Raw genomic sequence first — 22,486 nt, 5'->3', positions numbered from 1 at the left:
TGTGCTGTTATTTAGCTGTAATTTATCCCTAAATGTCTTCTAAGAGCCCAGCAAGCAGTGCAAATATTGGTAATCCTGCTAGACGATATTTACCAACCGTAGCCTGACAAATTCTCTCGTTTGGCACTAGTCAGGGTGCCGGACTAGAGAGGTTCAACCTGTAGTTGGATTCTGTGATGATATGCAACATTTACTCAACACCTCAATTACAATTCCAGACAAATAATTTAGTAGTCAAAAATGAGAAATTTGCAACGTAATCATTTATATTTCTCCTGTCTATTATTACATGCTATTTTCCACATTTCTGTTTGAAATGAGAATGGACCAGGAAATTCCACCTTTACTCTCTAGGAGAAATGAGGTGTAAAGAGAGTAACTGTAGACAGACTCTGACCCTTTAATTTAAACCAATGTACAGCCTAGTACAATGTACAAATCTGGTAGCTATAACAAGGATTCTGAAATAGCACAGCACAGGCAGTGAACATTCTTGGAAAACTGTTTGCAGTATAGGCTGTTGTGTCTCAGACTCTGAAATCAAAGCAAACCAAGTGGGTGGCATGAGTCTTTCTCATCCTGAAGTCATATGCCCAGAAGCTACACACTTATTGATTAAAAAAATATAGAAGGAAATGTCTGAAATTATGTGAAACATGAACCAATGGGTGTGTCATTGGCTCTATGCACAGAAAAGGCCATGGATCACTGACCAACCTTACAGAAGCAATGATTTTGAAGATAGGATAAGCCATGTTTAATTTTAGATTAACTTCTCTTTTTCATTAGTAATAAAAAACAAACAAACACACATTGAGCTCACTCGTGGCCCTGGTCCTTTTGCAACGTTCCTGTGTCAAAGCATCCAAATACAGTCAGATTTCCTCCACTACGGAACCTACATGGAGGACTCTCCCAGTGCAGCTGGGGCCATTCTGGCATGTGGGAGGGAGTGGAAGAGATGGGTAACGCAGCCACATCACACTGCACTTTGTTAATCCTCATTATGGGTATGGCCAGTTGGGCCCAGGTTTGAGCTGTTCTGAGCAACAAGCAAGCAAAGGCGCCAGAGACCAGGCTTGGGGAGACACAAACAGCATGAACATTGCCCCCAGCTCCTCTCAGGGATAAAGAGCACATATCTGAGGACTGAACCCATTAATTCTTCATTAGCTACTATCAACAATATTTAAAAAAAAACTTTGAATTTGTAAACTGCATATTTTAACAACTTACAAACAGAAATTACCTTGGTAAAGGAATGTTTAGTAAACCAGCTATTCACTCGAGGAAGTTCTCTAACACTAAAGGTGACTGCACTTTGCACAGCTACTTACAAATGCATAGCTTTTTGTTCTCATTAACTAATCTTAGTGCTTTATTTTTATATTCAACTCTTCACCATTTGCTCTGAGGTCTTGTGCAAGTCACAACATCTGCTTCAGTTTCCCAGTTGGTAAATGGGAACAACATTCATGTGCTTCACAAGGGTGTTGGTTGGATTAATGTTTGTGCAATCTCTTTAAAATATAAAGCCAAATATTTAATTACTATTTTACAAGAGTCTTAAATGTACAAGCTGGAGAGAACCTTCCATTCCCCATCACTGTCAGCCGGAGATGACATTCAGTACTGTGCAGGATCAGGCTCTAATCCATCATAGCCACTGTTTCTTTGTGGAGTTATGTTTATTAAATTCATGCACTATTTGATCAATCTGCCGTCAGAAGTCATATGAATAACCCTAAAGCCTAACACACTCAGACCTAGAATATAACTCGCTGAGGGGTTTGGCTATACTTTTTTAATGCTAATCCTTTCCTCTTGCCTGTTCAAGCTGTAGGTCAGACAAATAGGGGAGATATGAGACCATATGGGTGAGCATAAACACAAGCCTGTTTTTCTCCACCAGGAGGTAAGAAAAATCTGACAAAAAATAACCTCGCTAAAGGTCAAGCAGAGAATGCAGTCTCTCCAGTCTCATACTAAAGACAGATATTTTGTTTTTGACACACAGAAAGCATTCCCTTGCCATCTCACATACTTTTCAATTATTTGTATTTTCCTCATATGCAGTTTCACAAGCCATCATTTATTACTGCAAACAAAATAAGAACAAATGTCTGAATAGTGATCTTTTGTAAAAGAGTTTGGCCACGAGAGAATATAAGTGTGTGTCAGAAAGTTAAGTGTTGACATATGATATACATATACAGTTCATGTATTAACAATGCAAACCTAACAATAACTATAATTTAAAGGCTCTTAAGACAGATGATATATATTTCAATTGAAGAGAAAAACTATGCTGTACCTTTTCAAGTATTCCACCATTTAACCATGCCAGAATAAGCAGTTATCAAATATTTTCTGCAACGCATTAAACACAGGCTTGGATCACTGAGGGTTTTTTTGTAAGTAGCTGACTGCTTTAGTGTATGCTCAGATACATTAAAATTAAAAAACAAAGTGAAAATAAACAACTCAGAACTTAAGGGTGATGAACATATTCAGTGAAAAATATAACAATATATGAGTTTCTATTTGCTACGAAATTCATATCCTGCTACATTCCTTGCATTTGTCTCGTCTGCTGTATGTGCTCTCTTTTAGCCTAGTCACATGGGCAGTAATTCATTGCCTTAAGGGTGTAAAGAATACCCACCCATGCAGCATTATAATCAGCTCCTTTCAGCTTCTGAGGCAAATCCGATTATGTAACCATTTCTATCTTTTTCTCTAACAGTTGCCTTTCTGTTTCCTATACTAAATGCTTAACATGTGGAAAAGTCTAAAAGAAAAACAAAAAACCCAAACAGATTAGCATACTGTCTCAGGCTATGTCTCGATCAGAGCAATTTGTCGACAGAAGTTTTTGTCAGAAGATACTTTGCGACAAAACTTTTGTCAACGGATCACATCCAGAAAACAAAGCGGATTAAAAGAGGGATTCACTCTGTTGACAGAGAGCGGCCAGACTCGTTGGCCACTCTACTGCAAAACGGCCACCTGGAAGCACAGCAGACAGGGTCGCAGGTCACCATTGCCTTCCAGGAGCCCCAACAAGATGCTCCCTTAAAGGGATCCCACCCCACCCCACTCCCTACATATGCTGCAGATCATAGAATCATAGAACACTAGGACCGGAAGGGGCCTCGAGAGGCCATCGAGTCCAGTCCCCTGCCCCGACGGCAGGACCGACCACTATCTACACCATCCTTGATAGACATCTATCTAATCTGTTCTTAAATATCTCCAGCGAGGGAGATTCCACAACCTCCCTTGGCAACTTATTCCAGTACTTGACCACCCTGACAGTTAGGAACTTTTTCCTAATGTCCAACCTAAACTTCCCTTGCTGCAGCTTAAGTCCATTGCCTCTTGTTCTCTCTTCAGAGGCCAAGAAGAACAAGTTTTCTCCCTCCTCCTTATGACACCCTTTAAGATATCTGAAAACCGCTATCATGTCCCCCCTCAATCTTCTTTTTTCCAAGCTAAACAAGCCCAATTCTTTCAGCCTTTCTTCATAAGTCATGTTCTCCAGACCTTTTATCATTCTAGTTGCTCTTCTCTGGACCTTCTCTAATTTCTCCACATCTTTCTTGAATTGGGGTGCCCAGAACTGGACACAATATTCCAGCTGAGGTCTAACCAGCGCAGAGTAGAGGTCTAACCTCTACCTTCTTGTGTCTACCTTCTTGAGGAACAGCATAGCCAGAGCAGAGCTTGGACTCTTCCTGGGAGACACAGCTCATTCCCGGGAGCCAATACTGCCAGAGCTTGCAATGGCCCCACAGAGAGGTGCTTCAGCACCTGCTGCACCTCCTGATGGCTGTCCTCCCCCTCACCCAAGACATGAGCATTCAACATAGGCATATCTCGAGTTTAGGTGACGGGTTGGGAAGAGATTGCCACAGGGGGCAGGGAGACCCACAGCCCCATGGCTGGCTCTGCTCCAGCCAAAGAGTCCCTGGCGAGCGTGCAGGGAGATCCGCAGCCCTGTGGCTTGAAGCCGTCCATGTAATGCCTGGCCAGCAGAGTCCCTGGATGGGAAGATCCGCAGCCGGCTCTGCTCGAGTGGTGGGGTTCCTGGCTGGGGAGCAGGGAGATCCACAGCCCTGTGGCAGGAGCCTTCTCCCTCCCTTCCCTCAGACATGCAGTTGTCTGACACCCCTTCAGCTGGGGAAAGAGAGGGAGAAGGCTCTTAGCCTGGTTCCCGGCTCCCCTGTGCTGGTGGGAACCTGAAACTCACCAGCCACGAGCTGATCAGTTTCCTGGTCTCTCAAGCCATGGGGAGACTGGAACCAGCCTGCCCCTGGTTCCCAGCTCCTGCCACTTTGGAAGCCAGGAAACTGATCAGCCCTGGTTGTTCCTGGTTCCCCTCTCGTTGCAGGAAAATTTGAGTTATACAGGGGTTGCAGGTTACTGTATTAGTCCCTCCCACCTGCCCCACACACCTCACCCTGGGCCAGGTTTTAACCCCCCCACATGGTCCCAAACTGCCCCCACCTTTTAACTCTCCCCAGCCACCCCAACCCCAAACCCAAGGTTCACTTACCTTTCAAAAGGAGTGCCACATGCTGCTACTCCTTCCTGGCCTGCAAAGTTCGTTCCTGCCTGACTGCGCATCTCTCCCCTGCTCTCTGGCTCCTGCAGTTTACAATGCAGCAGGGGCACCTCCCTGACCTGCTGCTCTGAAAGAGCAGGTCTCAGTTTAATGGGGTTAAGGACTGGTAACGTGAGTCCTGCTCTTTCAGAGGCAGGCAGGGAGCTGATGCCAGAGCTGAAGGAGCTGCCAGTGGCTGGTCAAAGATGCGTTTTAAAAATGATTGCCCTGGGAAAAAAGGTGGTGAGGAAAAAAAGGCTTGCGTGTGTATCTTGTGATGTCACACACTCCCAGGATGCTCTTCGGTGCATCAGAGTGGGTCTTGTGTTGGTGGTCGCTGTGCACCCCTTAAACACTCTTAAGCTGCGTCTACACGTGCACGCTACTTCGAAGTAGCGGCACCAACTTCGACGTTAGGCGGCGAGACGTCGAAGTCGCTAACCTCATGAGGAGATAGGAATAGCGCCCTACTTCGACGTTCAACGTCGAAGTAGGGACCGTGTAGACGATCCGCGTCCCGCAACGTCGAAATTGCTGGGTCCTCCATGGCGGCCATCAGCTGGGGGGTTGAGAGATGCTCTCTCTCTAGCCCCTGCGGGGCTCTATGGTCACCGTGGGCAGCAGCCCTTAGCCCAGGGCTTCTGGCTGCTTCTGCGGCAGCTGGGGATCTATGCTGCAGGCACAGGGTCTGCAACCAGTTGTCAGCTCTGTGTATCTTGTGTTGTTTAGTGCAACTGTGTCTGGGAGGGGCCCTTTAAGGGAGCGGCTTGCTGTTGAGTCCGCCCTGTGACCCTGTCTGCAGCTGTGCCTGGCATCCCTATTTCGATGTGTGCTACTTTGACGTGTAGACGTTCCCTCGCTGCGCCTATTTCGATGTTGGGCTGAGCAACATCGAAGTTGAACATCGACGTTGCTGGCCCTGGAGGACGTGTAGACGTTATTCATCGAAATAGACTATTTCGATGTCGCAACATCGAAATAAGCTATTTCGATGTTGGCTGCACGTGTAGACGTAGCCTTACAGTGGTATGTTTTATCTTGAATCACCATCTTTATTTTCTGAAACATGGGTCCAAAACTCATTGCAAGTGATTCCCATAATGGTAAACCAAAGAAAGCAAGAAGGCCATTAAGTGTAGCTCAGAAACTAGAAATTATAGAGTATACTGAAAAAGGTGAACGTAACAGGGACATATATGCAGCCATGAACCTATCTTCTTCAACTGTGAGTACAATTATTTCTCAAAAAGATAAGTTGAAAGAAGTTGCTGAGAGCTCTGTTGGTGGTATGAAACTGAAGAGTAGAACACGAACAAGAGATTTCATTGTGCATAAACTAAAAAGACTTTTGACCCATTGAATCGACAGCCACAACCTACATAACATGAATTTGAGCTTTCTTATCATCTAAGAGAAAGCTATATCGGTGTTTCAAGATTTAAAGCTGAAGTCTCAAGGAGGAGGATTGGCAGGTGTGGAGGATCTTAAATTTGAGGCACGCCGTGGTTGGTTTGAGAGATTCAAGAATCATAGTAATTTGCATAGCATTCGTACATCAGGCGAAAGGGCGAGTGCTGATGTCGCAGGTGCAATGAAGTTTCCCCAAGAGGTGATGAAGGTAGTCGAAGAAGGGGGCTATTCAGCCAAGCAGATTTTCAATATTGATGAGAGGGGGTTCTTTTGGAAGAGAATGCCTTCTTGAACATTTATTTCTAGAGAAGAAAAGAAAGCACCAGACTTTAAAGTATCTAAAGACCGTCTCACACTACTACTCGGTGGTAATATTGAAGGTGATGTCAAGCTACGTCTCTACTTGTGAATCACTCACAAAACCAAGGAGCACTGAAAGGATGGAATAAAGCATCAAACCAGTGGCTGTGGAGATCCAACAAGAAGGCATAGGTGACAATACAAGTATTTACAGACTACATAACCAATTCTCTCGCTCTCCCTTTATTGCATCTTATAGTGCCAAAGACAACTTGGACAATAGATGTCTCTTAATAATTGATAATGCTCCTGGCCATCCTATTAATGTGGAAGACTATGCCGATAATATTAAAGTGGTTTTCTTGCCTCCTAATACCACCTTGATCCTTCAGCCGATGGATCAAGGTGTAACAGCAACTTTCGAGGCATATTATTTACAACTGGTCATAAGATACCTCATTTCAGAATTTGACAGTGAAAACAAACCAACAGTATGAGAGTCATGGAAGAAATACAGTCATACCCCGAAATACACCCATTCGGGTTATGAGAATTCAAGTTTACCAGGAGTTTGATTTAAAACCTGTACCTTGTCTTACAATGCATTCCCTCGAATTTACAAGGACCAATTTCAATTTTGTGCGCCTCAGGGGGACGCGGATGCCCTGCAGCGGGAGAAAGGCTGCAGCTCCAGGCAATGGCTGCCCGCAGCTGCTTTCCGCCCAGCGCATCTCTCCGCAGCGCCCAGTGGCGGTTTCCCGGAGCCCCCGGCCCAGCCTTTACCTGTGGCTGGTCTCGGTCTCCGCCTCGGCTCTGCAGCAATGGTGCGTCCCGGCCTGGCCGGCAGCCGTGGGGTCCCAGGTTCTCATGTGAGACGTGGCTGCTGAGTGCGCAGCCCACCCCATCCCCACCCCTGCTGCTCGATCCCTGGGTGGCTAGGGGGCCACCGCAGCCCGCCCTGCGCAGCTGTGCCTCGGGCGCCGCTTGCCGCCTGTGGCATTCCTTTGCATTGAGTGCCTCGGCCACTGCTGGCAGAGCCTCTCTGCTGCGCAGCCCTGCACGAGTGAGGCATCGCCCCTTGCCAACTGGGGGTCTCCTGTGCCTGCCTAACTCCGACGCGGCCAGCCCCTGACACTGCCCCCTCCCCACTTAACCTAAGCTGCACTCAGGCCGGGCAGCCTCCCCGTGCCCTGCTTTGACCTCTTGCACCAGCCCTGCTTCTGCAGCCACAGGCAGCTACCCAGCTTTGTGCCCCTCTCCCAGGTACTCTTTGATTTCCGTTCCCCTGTATCTGCAGGTAAACAGACATATTGTAGAGTAATTAATGAAGGGAAAATGCCTTGTTAGGTTGTGTTATGATAATTAATGTTAACTATTGAAGTAATTGTGTTCATTTTAATGGGATTTGGTTTTGTTTCAGCGTAAATGGGTGTAAATTTCGGGGCTCAGGAACGCATAAGATTTTTTCCCATTGAAATTAATGGTAATTACATTTTCGACTTCCAAGAATTTGCCCCAAGAGGAGTTTTTCAGGAACGAATTACCCTCGTAAAGCAGGGGAAGACTGTACCACATAAAAACGGCAATAGATAATATTGCTTTAGTCTGGAACAAAGTCACTCAAAAATACGAATCGTGTGCAGAAAGCCTAGCTACCAAAATCTGTGCATGACTTCATTGCCTTTGATGAGGTCATGGAAGGCATTCAGGAAAAAATTGTAAAACTGGCACTTGAAGCTGGATTTGAAGAAGTTTACAAAGATGATGTTCAGGAAGTTTTACACTCTCACAAAGAGAAATTGTCCAACAAAGAACGCATTCAACTCGACAAAGAAAAGTAAAGAGGATGAAGATGCTGACTCTTATGATGAAGGCACTGCAGTCATGAGAACAAAGACACCAAAAAACTCTCTAAAGTGTTAAAATATTGTGAAGTAGAAATGGCAATACTGGATGAAAAGAGTCCACATTTGGAAAGCAGTTTTGCTTTCAAGCATGAACTAAATGCTTCCCTAGCCTGTTATCGTGAACTTTATAAACGAAAAAACAGACTGCCAAACAGACCACACTTGACCTTTTTTTCATTCAAAAACTTCTGATCCTCAGCCTTCCATATCAAAAAATTCTACTACACCAACTAAAGATATGGAAGTTGATGTACCTGTGGAGAAAGATGCTGACGACCCCTCACAAACTACCAATTGACAGCTGCCACAACAACCCCCACCCAATCAATTCTGACTTCTTTTGGTGACTTAAATTTCTTTTTTCACTTTTAATAAGTAAAATAAAAAATTTAATTTAAGGTTCTAGTATGGAATCTGGTTACTCTAGTCTACGTACATACACTACATCCTATTTCTGGTGCCAAACTATTCACATACTTCAGGAAAGTACCTAATCTCAACTGGTTTATGTCAAGTTACAAGCACTTGGAATGAGTTGGAGACTTTTACATGTATTTTAATGGGAATTTAGTGTCGATCTTATGAGTTTTCACCTACAAGCAGAAATTGGGGAACCAATTGTGCCCGTATAACAAGGGATGGGTGTATTCTTCTCTTTCTTAACAAGGGAAAACATTAAAGAATTCACCCCTTATCATCCAATCTCCCCAATTAATTTGGATTTGAGAACTTTTACAAAAGTTTTGAAACACTGTTCTCCCATGTCTTATATCCACTGACCTAAGAGGTTTTTATTTAAAAAAAAAACAAAAAACAGAATTCAGTTTTAATAGTCCTATAGAAGTCTAAGTGGGTGACCAAAAAATAGTATAAAGTTGCTTTTTTCAAGTCCACTAGAAGTGTTTTCTCACCTACTTTACTACCACTCTACTACAAAGAGTCACCTTATCATTGAGGTAAAAGTTATAGGGAATCATAGGGAAGAACAAAAGAGGGTTTTTTTTTATTTTACTTCAAAATCCAAATATTATATAAAAGACCTATGCAACTGTACCCTTTATATAGTTGACATACAACCCTTAATGTGTATTTTCCTGCTATACATAAGACTGCTCTGATTACAGGCAACCATAATGTTGTGTATATTGTAAAAAATATGCTATTACTCTTGATTGCTTTAAAACAAGTACTGTCATTTATCACAACATAATAAGTATAAAACCGACATTATTTAAACTGTTGTGCCAGCTAAGAATTACAAGAGACTCAGTTCTTCAGAATTTTTGAAAGATTGCATTAGATTACATTTGTTTTGGGTAACGTAAAATAGAACCCTGGCCATTAACTGAAATCAGTCAGTACAATGACTGTGCATCTGTCTGGCCATCAAAGGATTCAAATATTTCAACACAGAATATTTCCAGCAGATGACTGGAAGAAAAAAAGCAAAAAAATAAGCATGACAGGCCTCAACTCATCCTTATGATTTCATGTCCCCATTTTAATTCTCAATTACATACCAGCTTTTCAGCTAATCTTTTGAAAGAATTAAAATAATTCAGCTTCTTGTTTAACTCTCAATGACTCTCAATAAGATGCTTCAAAACAGTGCAGTGCATCTATAGGTATCTACTGTAGCCAGACAAAATCTCCCCACTACAGACCAGCTTTTGCCTCCCCTCTAAGGTGCCTCAGAGCACACAGGGCACTGAACAGCAGTTAAACAGCACAGTCTTTGATGTCGCTCACTGGGGCCCAGATGTGCTGGCTCATCGTGACCCTGAGAAACAGAAAACACAGATAGAGGTCTAGCAGGCTAACTGTCAATAAGGGGGGCCTCAGGAAATGACCCCAGCTGGCATTGATGGATTTGATGCACTCACACAGCCATCCCAGAAGGGAAATCTCCGCCCTTGTAAAAGAATGTCCTGTACTCCCAAATTGCTTATCTCCTGTCTTACAAGTGCAAATTAAGTAAGACTTGCCCTTGTAAAACTGGCGTTACAAAAGACAGACTAGTACGATCTGGCACCATAGATAAGAAAGAGAATACATAACCCAGGGGGTATAAAGATGGGCCCAGCAGCACTCTGACTTTGAGTGCATTCCACCAGCTACCTGCTGGTCAGGTCACGTGATTGCCTCCTGAAGTCTGCAACTGGGGACGCCCAACCTCGTATTCGTCTTTCCATGGAATTGCGTGACTGATCCTGGCTTGGCTACGCAGGTATCGAGAGATGCAAGGAGGGTAAGATACACCCACATTAAGGTCTCCTTTTTGGTGTACACAGATAAAGAATTAGAGCTCTGTAACTAGATGTTGTTGTATTAAGATATCATTGTGTTAGATGGTAACAGATATCTTTTTATTGGATTGTAACGTAACCTGTAAACACCTGTACTCTGCTAGCATATAAGAAGTAGACAATAGCCTTTTGTAACCGCACGCTTATAACTGTAGCTTAATAAACTTGTAACTAGTTAAGATCTGAGCCTGACTGTTGTTACTCTTTGTCACTGCAACACAGCCAGCACAATAAAAAGAACTTTAACCGTTTGGTTACCACAGCCTGGCCATAGGTGAGAGTGCTAGGAGCTTCCTGCTCTAGCAGTAAAAACTGGGTTGTTTAGGACCCAGGGGCATCTGTCAGCCTGGCCTGACTGCCCGCAGCGACGAGCTCCGTGCTCTTGCAGTTAAAGACTCGGATGGTAACAAGGGCGTAGTTGGTACCTCACCGCACATTACCTGGCCACAGGCTAACATCTACATAGCGAAGAAAACCCCACAACTGGCCTATGCCAGCCAACTTGGGCTCACAGTGCTCAGAAAACAGGGCTATTTCACTTTTGTGTAAACTTTTGTGTGTGGGTTGGAACACCAGCTCTGGGATCTTCCTATCCCACAGGGTCCTAAAGCCTAGGGATCCAACCTAAGCCAGGAAGTCTACACAGTGATAATACAGCCTGGAAGGCTGAGCTCTGTGACATTATCACAGGTCCGAACCACATCAGCCACACCATCAGTGGCTCATACACCCGCATATCCACTAATGTGATAAATACCATCTTGTGCCATCAACGCCCCTCTGCCATGTAAATGAGACAAACCAGACAGTCTCTACTTCATAAGAACATAAGAACATAAGAATGGCCATACTGGGTCAGACCAAAGGTCCATCCAGCCCAGCATCCCATCTGCTGACGGTGGCCAATGCCAGGTGCCCCAGAGAAGGAGAACAGAAGACAATGATCAAGTGATTTATCTCCTGCCATCCATCTCCTGCCCTTGTTCAGAAGGCTAGGGCACCATACTTTATCCCTGGCTAATAGCCATTTATGGACCTAACCTGCAAAAATTTATCAAGCTCTTTTTTAAACCCTAATAGAGTCCTGGCCTTCACAGCCTCCTCCGGCAAGGAGTTCCACAGGTTGACTGTGCGCTGTGTGAAGAAAAATTTCCTTTTATTAGTTTTGAACCTACTACCCATCAATTTCATTTGGTGTCCCCTACTTCTTGTATTATGGGAAAAGGTAAATAATTTTTCTATATTCACTTTCTCCACACCATTCATGATTTTATATACCTCTATCATATCGCCCCTCAATCGCCTCTTTTCCAAACTGAAAAGTCCCAGTCTCTCTAGCCTCTCCCCATATGGGACCCGTTCCAAGCCCCTAATCATCTTAGTTGCCCTTTTCTGAACCTTTTCTAATGCCAATATATCTTTTTTGAGGTGAGGAGACCACATCTGCACGCAGTACTCAAGATGTGGGCGTACCAGAGTTTTATATAGGGGAAGTATGATATCTTTTGTCTTATTATCGATCCCTTTTTTAATAATTCCTAACATCCTATTTGCCTTACTAACTGCCGCTGCACACTGCGTGGATGTCTTCAGAGAACTATCCACTATAACGTCAAGATCCCTTTCCTGATCTGTCGTAGCTAAATTTGACCCCATTACCCACGTGTAATTTGGGTTATTTTTTCCAACATGCATTACCTTACACTTACCCACATTAAATTTCATTTGCCATTTTGCTGCCCAATCACTCAGTTTGCTGAGATCTTTTTGTAGTTCTTCACAATCTGTTTTGGTTTTGACTGTCCTGAACAACTTGGTGTCATCTGCAAACTTTGCCACCTCACTGCTTACCTCATTTTCTAGATCATTGATGAACAAGTTGAACAGGATCGGTCCCAGGACTGACCCCTGGGGAACACCACTAGTTACCCTCCTCCATTGTGAAAATTTACCATTATTTACCATCACTTCAAAGGATAAATGGACATAAATCTTACATCAGAAAAGGTTACACACACAAACCTCTAAATGATCATTTTAACTTCTCTGGACATTCAATAATGGATTTAAAAGGGGGAATTCTTCTAGAAAAGAATTTTACAAGATTACAGAGGGAGGCATCTGAATCGGAATTCATTTACAAGTTTAACGCCTTTAAACTTCACCTGAATAGAGCTCTTAACTGGCTTATGCATTACAAGCACAATTTCCCCACCATCCAACTGAACTGCTTCACTAACAGGTCTTACTAGTGATAGGTAACTTCCTTTTCCCTCCCTGCCCCACTAGTTCCCTGCAATATAAACCCTGGATTCTGTTTTTCCACTCCACTTCCATCTGATGAAGGGGTTTTACCCATGAAAGCTCATGACCGAATACATTTTTCTTAGTCCCTAAGGTGCCACAGGAGTGATTATTATTTGTATACCATGTTATTCTCCATTAATTACCTCTGTTGTAGTTCCTTATCTGAGAGCTGCAGTTCTTCTTTCAAACTTTGATACCTGTCTTCCCTTAGTAATCTGGTGCCATCATAAAGAGTCAGTTCTCTGTCATGAATTAGCCTGTTTGGGAATTCAAAAGCAAACAAATTTAGTATTTAATTGCCTTGGTGTTTACAGTTACCTCAAGAAATGTTACTTTAATAAGGTATTCTTTCCAGTAAGTCTTAATTTTAATACTTGAATTATTAACAAAAGTTGGGACCTATAAGCTTTTAGCAAAGGACATTGTGAGGAGAAAAATGCCAGTTAAATTGCATACTTAAGAAAGAATTTAAAATATTTTCTGTAATTACAGCACATAACATCATTTATGATCAAATTTTATTTCATGGCACACCATACAGGCAGGCTTTCTATTATATCATTACAGTGTATGCTACGAAATTCAGAATATTGTTGTCTGACTGGTACACAGTTAGTATTCCTATTTTGCTCCTAGAAACTTTATATTTTAGCAGTCCTCTTAACTGATACATATTCTCCTAGGCTATGTCTACATTAGAAGCGTCTGTCAACAGAGAGAGAGTGTATCTACAGACAAAAGCAGATTAACAGAGTAATGCACTCTGCCAGACTGCCCTGCCATCAGAACAAATGACTGGAAGCTCTGCAAACAGGGCTGCCCAGTGAACAAGAAGCCCTCTCTGTCAACAGAAGTCCCTGCACAGCACTAGTTCACAGAGCGTTATGCCTCAAATTTTCAAGGATTAACACTGCTGAGACAAAGGCAGAGTTCTGTCAAGACTCTGTCAACAGAAACCTTTATGAGTGCAGACGTTCCCTGAGGTGTCAACAAAAAGCCCCTTCATTTGACAAAACTCGCTAGTGTAGACGCAGCCTTAGTGAAAATTAAAAGAATCAGAGATGAACAAAACAAAATGCAAAGGAGAAAAAAATGGACTTATGTCCTGCCCTGTACTGCCTTGTCCTACTTTTTGTAATGTGTTAAGAGGGCATGGGGTTATGCTTAAGTTTTATTATAGAATTTCAGGTTTTATCAGGTTGTGTTTTGTTTTGGTTGTCGATAAAAGAACTACTAACAAGGAATTTTGCCAGCACAGATACCAGGGAAATAAACTCTTGCTGAAAGAGAGGAAATAATTTTTATTTTGAATTTTGGTTTTGCTAAAGCTATGTAACTACAAAACTTGAAATAAAAGCTATTTTTGTTAAGGATTCAACACCATTTCCCCATTAGCACTAGGCTGACAATTTCCCTATAGTTGTAACCTTGTCAGCCACAGGATACTAGTGAAGTTATAAATAAAGTTGACTTTATTAAAGTCGACTTTATACCAGTTGGTTTTTTGAAAGACCATGGTGAATGTTCACACGTTTAGAAAGTCAAAATAGTATGTTCTCATTACTGTTGCTAAGTTTGACTGTGTCGGCAGTGAAATGTGGGTACCTATCCCACAGTTCCTGCACTTCCCATTGCATTCTGGATTTCTGTGCCATTGTGTTATGGGAAAAATGCACCACAAGTGGTTTTGGGAGTCTGATATAATCCAAGAGCACATTGCCCTCAACTCCCTGCTCCTGTTGAAAACAAACTGTCAAATGCATCTCTGCTCCACTTTCCCATAGCCTGCCGCGGCACACGCCATTACAATTTTGGTGGGCCAATCCTGAGAAATGTAAAATGCAGAAATAAAAATTGGATAGATTTCATTTTGGAGCTATTGAAAAGTTGTTTTTTGGTACTATTGAAATAGTTCATTTTGATAGTGTTATTTTGATTCATTTTGACCCGGTAGCACATGGTGGATGGTGAGGGGGAGAACTAGAGAGCCTGAAAGACATGTGGTGTGTGCGTGGGCGGGGGTGGGAGCTGCAGAGCCTGGCAGCTGTGTGGTGCGGCGGACAGGCACCCTGGTGCAGAGGACAGAAGGAGAGCCTGGGATGATTCCTGTTTCCTACTTCCTGCTCACCTGGAGAACAGCAGAGGTGAAAGCAATAGTCAGAACCAACACAATCGGGGCATTGTGGGATACTTCTGGAGGCCAATAAAATCAAATTAAATAATGCTGTGTCTACACTAGCATTAAGTCAACCTTGTAAATTTGAATTTGGTGTTACGCTTCATGAAAAAGCTGGAGTACAAAAGTCAGCCTTAGGGCCCCTTAAAATCAACCTAATATTTGTAGCGAAGATAGTTACTTTATCAAATCAGCCTAACTCCCTTTAACCAACCTTTATGCTCTAGCATAGACAGAGCCGAAGTGTGTGAGGACCAACTGATGTTAGTGAGAGAGACAAGTTTTCGAGTCAGAAAGATCTATAGAGGAGCTCTGTGTACCTCGGAAGCTTGTCTCTCACTAACAGAATTCTGTTCAATAAAAGATACCACCTCTCCCACAGCCCCGCCCCACACATTTGAGTCATCCATGAAGTGCATCATCATGATCAACAACAATAAAGGGAAGACAAGACTTGTCATTCTTGTTATTTCTAGAAAAAACAAAGTACAATATTTTCTTTTTGACAAGAAAGAGGGAAAAACATTCGGGTCTTTATGTAACATATCACAAAGAACCAAACCCATAAGCTTTTCCCTTTTCAGATCACTTGAGTCAAAGAAAAGAAAAGCAGAACAGAAAACAAAGGAAATATTTTTCATGTTTATCAAATTACAGTGAAATTGACAGGGTTTAAGCAATAGTAATTTGGAACTACAGTCTTCCTAATTACATATTATGGTATAAATACGGTTCAAAAATAAAATAGTCTGGGTATGTCTAATGTAAGGATCACCTTGGTGTCTAATTAAAAAACTGAAGATCAGAAGAGATTTTTAAGTTATCAGAAAGTTCAGATGTTAAATGAATTTTCTAATTTATGCAGTAGTAGCAGATTTCCCTGGCATTACTCTAGTCCTTAACTCAAGCGAGCCTTTGAGGTGGGGTGTAAAATGAAGTGGAAAACATTCCCTATTCACTTCCTCCAGACTATTCATGATTTTATAGATCAGGAGTGAAACTACTGGGACATCCTGGTATGCAACCTGGGACAGTCAGGGTCCTGGGCCACGGAGAACGGTGGCTTTCGATCCCAGGAAGGAGAGGAATACACTGAGGACTACAGTCTCCCGGTCAGCCCTTCATGGCTGCCACAGCCACCACGAGCCCCAGGGCAGTGGCAGTAGCAACCAGAAGCCCTGGAATTCTGGGAGCAATTTGAAGAGTTTGGGGCTCTGGCCACCACTGCTTCAGTAGTAGCAGCTGGGAGCCCTGCTTCCTTTAAAAATAGCCAACCCAGCGGCACCTGCCTCTTTTGCTCCCCTTGTCAGTGGCCTCAATGGACTCTACCAGCAGAGCTGACAACAGGGGTAGTGACATTAAAGCACTGCTGCAGTGGCACTTTAACATTATCTGTGTATGGGCTGCTACCAGCAGTGTGCCACACTGGCCCACTTTTACCACTGTCGCTTAACACACACCCCTTCCTCAGTCATCTCTTTTCTAATCAGAACAGGGGCTGATTTAATAAGTCTCTGTACAGAAACTGCTCTTTCGCCAAATCAATTTGACTTTCTCTGCACCCTTTCAAATTCTATTTTTTTAATGGGGTGACCAGAATTGCACACAATAATCAAAGTGTGGGTGTATGATGTATACATATAGTAGCATTATGACATGTTCTGACTTAGTAGTTATCCCTTTCCTCATGGCTCTCAACATTCCATTAGCTTTTTTCACTGCCAGTGCACACTGAGCAGATGTTTTCAGAGAACTATCCACAACCACTCCAAGATCTCTTCCATATTAACGGTTAAGTTAGAGTCCATCATTTTGTTTGTGTAGTTCAGATTATGTTTTCCAGTGTGTTTACTTTCCATTTAGCAACACTGAATTTCACCCAGTTTAATGAGATCCTTTAGTAACTCCAGCACTCAGCTTTGGACTTAAACTGCCTTTTCCAGATTCTTTTACTCAGTGTCCTAAATAATTCCAAAAAAAGCATTTTTCAGAATAAGCTTAATTAATTAGTTATTTATAAGCAGAATACATTTTCAAACAACATTTATAATTTATTTACTACTGAATAAATATTAATCTTAGATTACATGGATATGACAAGGATAGAAACAAATACATTTTCTAATTCAGTTAGTACAGCACGAACAAACAGGTGCCATTTCCAACATTAATAAAGGTTTGCATAATACAGTTGTGGCTTGCTTCTGCTCTCGGATATCTGAGGTCCCAACATGATGTATTGTGTAAACATCCAATACCCTTACTGCAATGCTATAACATACCTGGAGTTGCACAGCTGTGTATTTGCAAACAGGATACCAGCTTCTCAGCATGAATGTCCTACCTAAACAAGTCTCAGTCACTCAGCTTAACACAGCTCCCATACTGACCTTTGTAGTACAGCCAGGGTACCAGCATTGACCCGATGAATACCATCAAGGATAACAAGCTTCCCATCCAAGGCAGCCGTAACAAGTGGAGATGGTCTCCAAGCAGTGTCTCCATTAGGAAGTGTATACCTTTGCTGCACCAAATCTCGAGCTGTCATATCCTATGAGCAGCAATCATTTAAAAATGCATTTAAATTACATTTTACTGACCTTTCGGAGCTTGACTTCACCTGAAAGTACTGTATGTGGGTATCTGCCCCTTAGGAAGCCAAATGGATTTAGGCAAGAAATTTTGGACCACTTTCCCATAGAACTCTAGATGTCAACATTCACAGTGTTTTAAATAAAATTTTAGTTTAAACACACACTAACATTCCCTTTTCAATACTAGAACAAATGGTAAAGATTTAAAATAATTTTTAACTGATTTTTGTTTGTTTCTAATAAATGTTTTTGAGAACTATAAAAGTGCTCAGCAATTGTTACCTGGCATTAACTGAATTCACTCAGACTGCAGAAATTACCATTAAATCAAGTACTGATTTCATTAATGTGAAATATAGGTTAAAAAAATAGGTAAAAAGTCTTACTCATTTAACGCTTCCACAGATATGTAAACTACCATAAAAACACAACTTCTTTTTACTATTGTTCTTATTCACCATTTTGCTATACTACTGAAACACTTCAGGCTAAGTCTATGCTACAGAGATCTTTCAAAAGAAGTCCTTCCGGAAGATTTGTTCCAAAAGAACTTTGTTCAAAAGAATGCATCCATACACAAAAAAGTGGATCAGAAGAGTGATCTGCTCTTTTGAAAGAGAGTGCCCACACAGCCACCGTTCTTTAGAAAGAACGAGCTAGGGATTGAAAAATCCAGCACCATGAGGACTGCTCTTTTGAAAAAAAAAAGGCCTGAGGAGCATCTACACGTTTTCTTTCGCAAGAAGTTTCAAAAGAAGGTACTTTTCCCGAAACAGGAGTGGAAGAGTGTTTTCAAAAGGACCACTGTGTTCTTGCTAAATTAATTTCGAAAGAATGCTTTTTGTGTGTAGACCCTCCGCTGTATTTTGAAAGAACTTGCTGGTGTAGACGTGGCCTAAGTGTACACGCAAAATAAGAAACATATCTTTATGAAAACAAAGAAATATATATCAAATATTTGAGTCCTTGAACTGCCACTTACTTCAGAAATTCACTACACATTTTGTAGTTAGTTAATAACTGATGCACAGAATAATCTACTATAATTCAAAATTAGATTAATTTTCACTTTGTATCACACTCCACTTTATGAATGAAATTAATCATGTGTAGTATGAATTCATTATACTAAGACTAATATTCAAAGCACACCAATACCCCAAACGGTAAACCTAAATTTGGTGAAGATTTAAAAAAAAAAAAGAGAGAGAACAGCAGAGTGCAACACATTGTAATTCAGAAATAAAATCAAACTTCACATCGTATTCCAAATGACTTTAACTGGATTTGATCTGGTTAGGTAGAGATGAAAAATCTATCATTCAATTTCCGTGCTGGAGTTAAAGTTATTCTTTTTTGTCCAAATATTTCTTATTTGTATTTATTTAAACCTCATTAATAATAAAAGTATTAAACATAATATATTCCATACTGTCATATTCTGAAGTTGAAAAACAAGTGAATGTTTAATTTTTTTTTATGTTTTGAGCCAAACTAGATTTGATTTCTAGGATAGAAAAGTTATTCCTTTTCAGTTTGGACTCAAGCTTCTTGTATGTTATTCTATTTCGAAGATATTAATTCGTTTGATTGATTGACTGACTGACTGATTGATTGGTTGGTTGATTGATTTTACACCAAATATTTCAATTAATTCTTCATACTCACTTTGTAACTCTATCTTTACAAGTGATTTGAATTCTGAAAATCTTTTGTATCAAAAGAAGTCTGAAGCAGCAATTCCCAATTTTTTTCATAAAGTAGACTTTTAATCCAGAGATTGCCTTATGGACACCTTTCTCTTGCATATTGTTCTCATGTGCCACCTCATCTCCCATTTCTGACTGCACAAAATCCCTGAAGCAAGTACAGCAATTGCTTACATGGGAAAGTAATTTTAGGAAAATATTTAATTTATTTTTAGCTCTCTTTGAATGCACTTAAGTAACTGGAAATGAGGAGAAGCAGTACCATGTGACCAGCCAGCAATTTGTGGACAATAGTTTGGGAAGGACTACTATAAATTATTTAAAAAAAAAAAAAAAAAACCTTTAAACATTCCACCCCTGCAGATGTTGCAGAAAAATCTAAGATTCTAATAATAGTAGCTTTAACACAATTCTAAACACTTTGGGGTTATTTTAGTAGAAAATAATTAACATTTATATGCATTTTTATGTTTAATAATGTGTATCTTTTACTAAAATAGCTATTTGTTGTTTTGGAATCACAAAATTTTGTCTACTGCTTCATTCTTGCTTTCTGTTTGAGAAACCTCAGAACATTTTCTGTACATCAAAAGTAAAATCCTAAACTCTTAAGTCTCTGAATTCCAAGAAAATGATCACTGTTGGCAAAGCAATGGAAAATGGCTAAGTATGATGTTTCTATTGCCATAATTGCTGATGCGGAGTGAGATGTAATAAAGGATATACTGTTTGTCATCAGATCCTTGGCAGCCATGCAAAGGTCACCAAGTAAAAATTTGCTCCTTTTTTGTTTGTTTATTTGTTTTTTGCTTTATGGAAACATTGTAGGAAATAAATGATAAGATATTTCAATTCCTTCTGCAACCTTTTTCCCCAAAATTAAGAATGAAGCCTAAAGAGGAAAAAATGTATTTCTTGAGCTGAACTTTACTTTGTTATATATATTATTACCTCAGGAATTATAATTAATTATGACAAAATTTATTGAATTTTCGGATTAAGCTGATCACAAGACATTTTGGCCTCTCAAAGAAGCAAAGATGTTTTTCTGACCCAAAATGGTGAAATATCTGATAAAGTTATTAAACTCACTAATATCTAGTTCTTGAATGAGTACATGTATTTAATAACTGTTCCAGTATAAGATTCCATAAATACATTTCTGTGCAATGTTAATTACTTATTACCATACTTTTTTGTTTTTTAAAGAAACCAGACATTTCCTTCCTTTTTTTATGTTTATCTCTAGGTTGTTCCAAGTTCTTAGTAATTTCCAGTAAAAACTGGATATTTCTGAGATATACTTAACATTTGTCTTAGAAAGATTAGCTACAATTTGTGTTTTAATGTTTATGATCCTTTACTTCTTGTCTTGAGTTTGTTATTTCTATAATACAGCTGCTGAAGTTATATAAGAACACCAGTATATATTTCAAAAATATATGGAAAATTACTCCCTACTCTGGAAGACCACACATACGTGTGCAAACACACACTGAATAACAAGTTTAGAAATTGTCATATGTTCATCTTATTAATATCACCTAAGTGTAGCTTTACTATTCCAAAAAGTCAGGGAAATGTCTTTGCAAATTCTGTTTCCTTATAATTTGATTCAACTTGTACTGAAATCATTGCTAAGACTTCTTCTCACTTTAGCCAGATTTGGATCAGGCTCTTTTGTGTAGGCATCACAGATATTCTTTTGAAAGTTGAAGTTTTAACTACTTTACAACGTGAATTCATTTACAGCTGTATCTGGCACAGGCCCACAAATGGTAAGTCCTTAGCTGCCTTTATGTATATCCATACAGGCTTGAGGTGGAGTCTGGAGAAACTTGTCTGACCCATGGGTATTTGTAGCCACATTCCTAAATTTCCAAGACCAGTACGCTTCCCATACTGGTGATGGGTCAATACACTGACACTGTGTATACAAATATCAAAGATTTCCCTTAGTATTTTACAAAGGCCAGGGGTCATCTGTCATGAGTGGATTCATTTGTCAAGCCCCAAAGAGCACATAATCCCTTGACACCCATTAGCTGATATTCTCAGACTCTTATTTTGGATAAACCCTGAGCCACTGTGCAGAGAAACAAGACCCATCTCCTGGGAAACATATATCGATAAACCCATTGAAAGTGAAGAACTGTACAGGAAGGGGAAATTATGTGCACAATAACTAGCTTGAGAGAACTTTAAACATCATCATTTAATTCCCTCTGGGGCATCAGGCATTGGCCTCTGTCAAAAGACAGGATATTGGGCTAGATGGACCTTTGGTCTCACCCAGTGTGACTGTTCTTATGTTAATCCTGAGATAAACACCACAAAAGAGAGGTTGATCTATCCATCACTTAAACACATGTAAATGTGAACAGAAATAAACCAATAGGATTGTGTAGGAAAATCTTTCTTCAATAAATGTTTGTCTTCAGAGTTAGTGTTTGTACTTTATTCAGACATTTGACAGTGCTGGAAGTTTTCTCCCATCACATTCCCTTAAGTGGAATATCTGAAGATATGGAATCACCTGAGGATCTGGAATGTCATGCAGACACTGAGGTTAATTTTGACTTATGTCTCATTCAAAACTGAGTCTTTCAGATGATTCTCAGCAATCTCCTAATCCTCTGCAGGCTGATCATTTGAGGAATATGTGTTTATTTAAAATCTACTTGAACTTCAGGATCCTGAGAAAATTATGAGAGCAATATTACAAAAATAAGGAAAGATATACTTTCATATTCTTTTATTGAAGACCAGTTTTACAGACAGAAAGAAAAAAGGCATGGGTGGAATTGGAAACCAAGCCTTAACTGTAAGAAATACCCCACAGCCATTGTCTATTCTGCAAAATTATGTGACAGCAAATGACAAAAAGATGGTAACCAGGGAATAACTTGTCAGACTCAGAAGTCAGAACAGATATCAACTCTGGATTTGCAATTCTCCCAAATATGTTCCTGTCAACCTTTCCATTGTGAAGATCTAAAATTTAAGTTTGGTCCGTAGGCAGAAATGTGCCAGATTTCAGTTTCAGACAGGATTTCCATAAGCTGTTTTCTTGGTCTTTTTTAGTAATATTTACAGTGATGGTGTCCCTAGCATCTGTTTTCCAGGATGACAGTAAATGGATTGCTTGATGATAACCTGTTCTGTTCTTTC

At 40.7% G+C, this 22,486-nt stretch overlaps 1 protein-coding gene across 6 annotated transcripts in view; it reads right to left on the bottom strand.

Moving 5' to 3' along the window:
- The window catches only part of VWA8 (von Willebrand factor A domain containing 8), a 279,042-nt gene that overhangs the window by 158,050 nt on the left and 98,506 nt on the right, over positions 1 to 22,486 (bottom strand). For all 6 annotated transcript variants that reach the window (XM_074988426.1, XM_074988442.1, XM_074988464.1 and 3 more), the window contains exons 13-14: positions 17,403 to 17,563; positions 12,980 to 13,093 (exon numbers count right to left, since the gene is read on the bottom strand). In XM_074988426.1, the coding sequence (XP_074844527.1) occupies positions 12,980 to 13,093; positions 17,403 to 17,563 (275 nt within the window). The remainder of the gene's footprint in view (positions 1 to 12,979; positions 13,094 to 17,402; positions 17,564 to 22,486) is intronic.

The sequence above is a fragment of the Carettochelys insculpta genome, chromosome 1 (genome assembly GCF_033958435.1).
Source record: "Carettochelys insculpta isolate YL-2023 chromosome 1, ASM3395843v1, whole genome shotgun sequence".
In the NCBI taxonomy this organism is placed as follows: domain Eukaryota; kingdom Metazoa; phylum Chordata; order Testudines; family Carettochelyidae; genus Carettochelys; species Carettochelys insculpta.
This window is presented reverse-complemented; position numbering and strand designations above follow the sequence as displayed.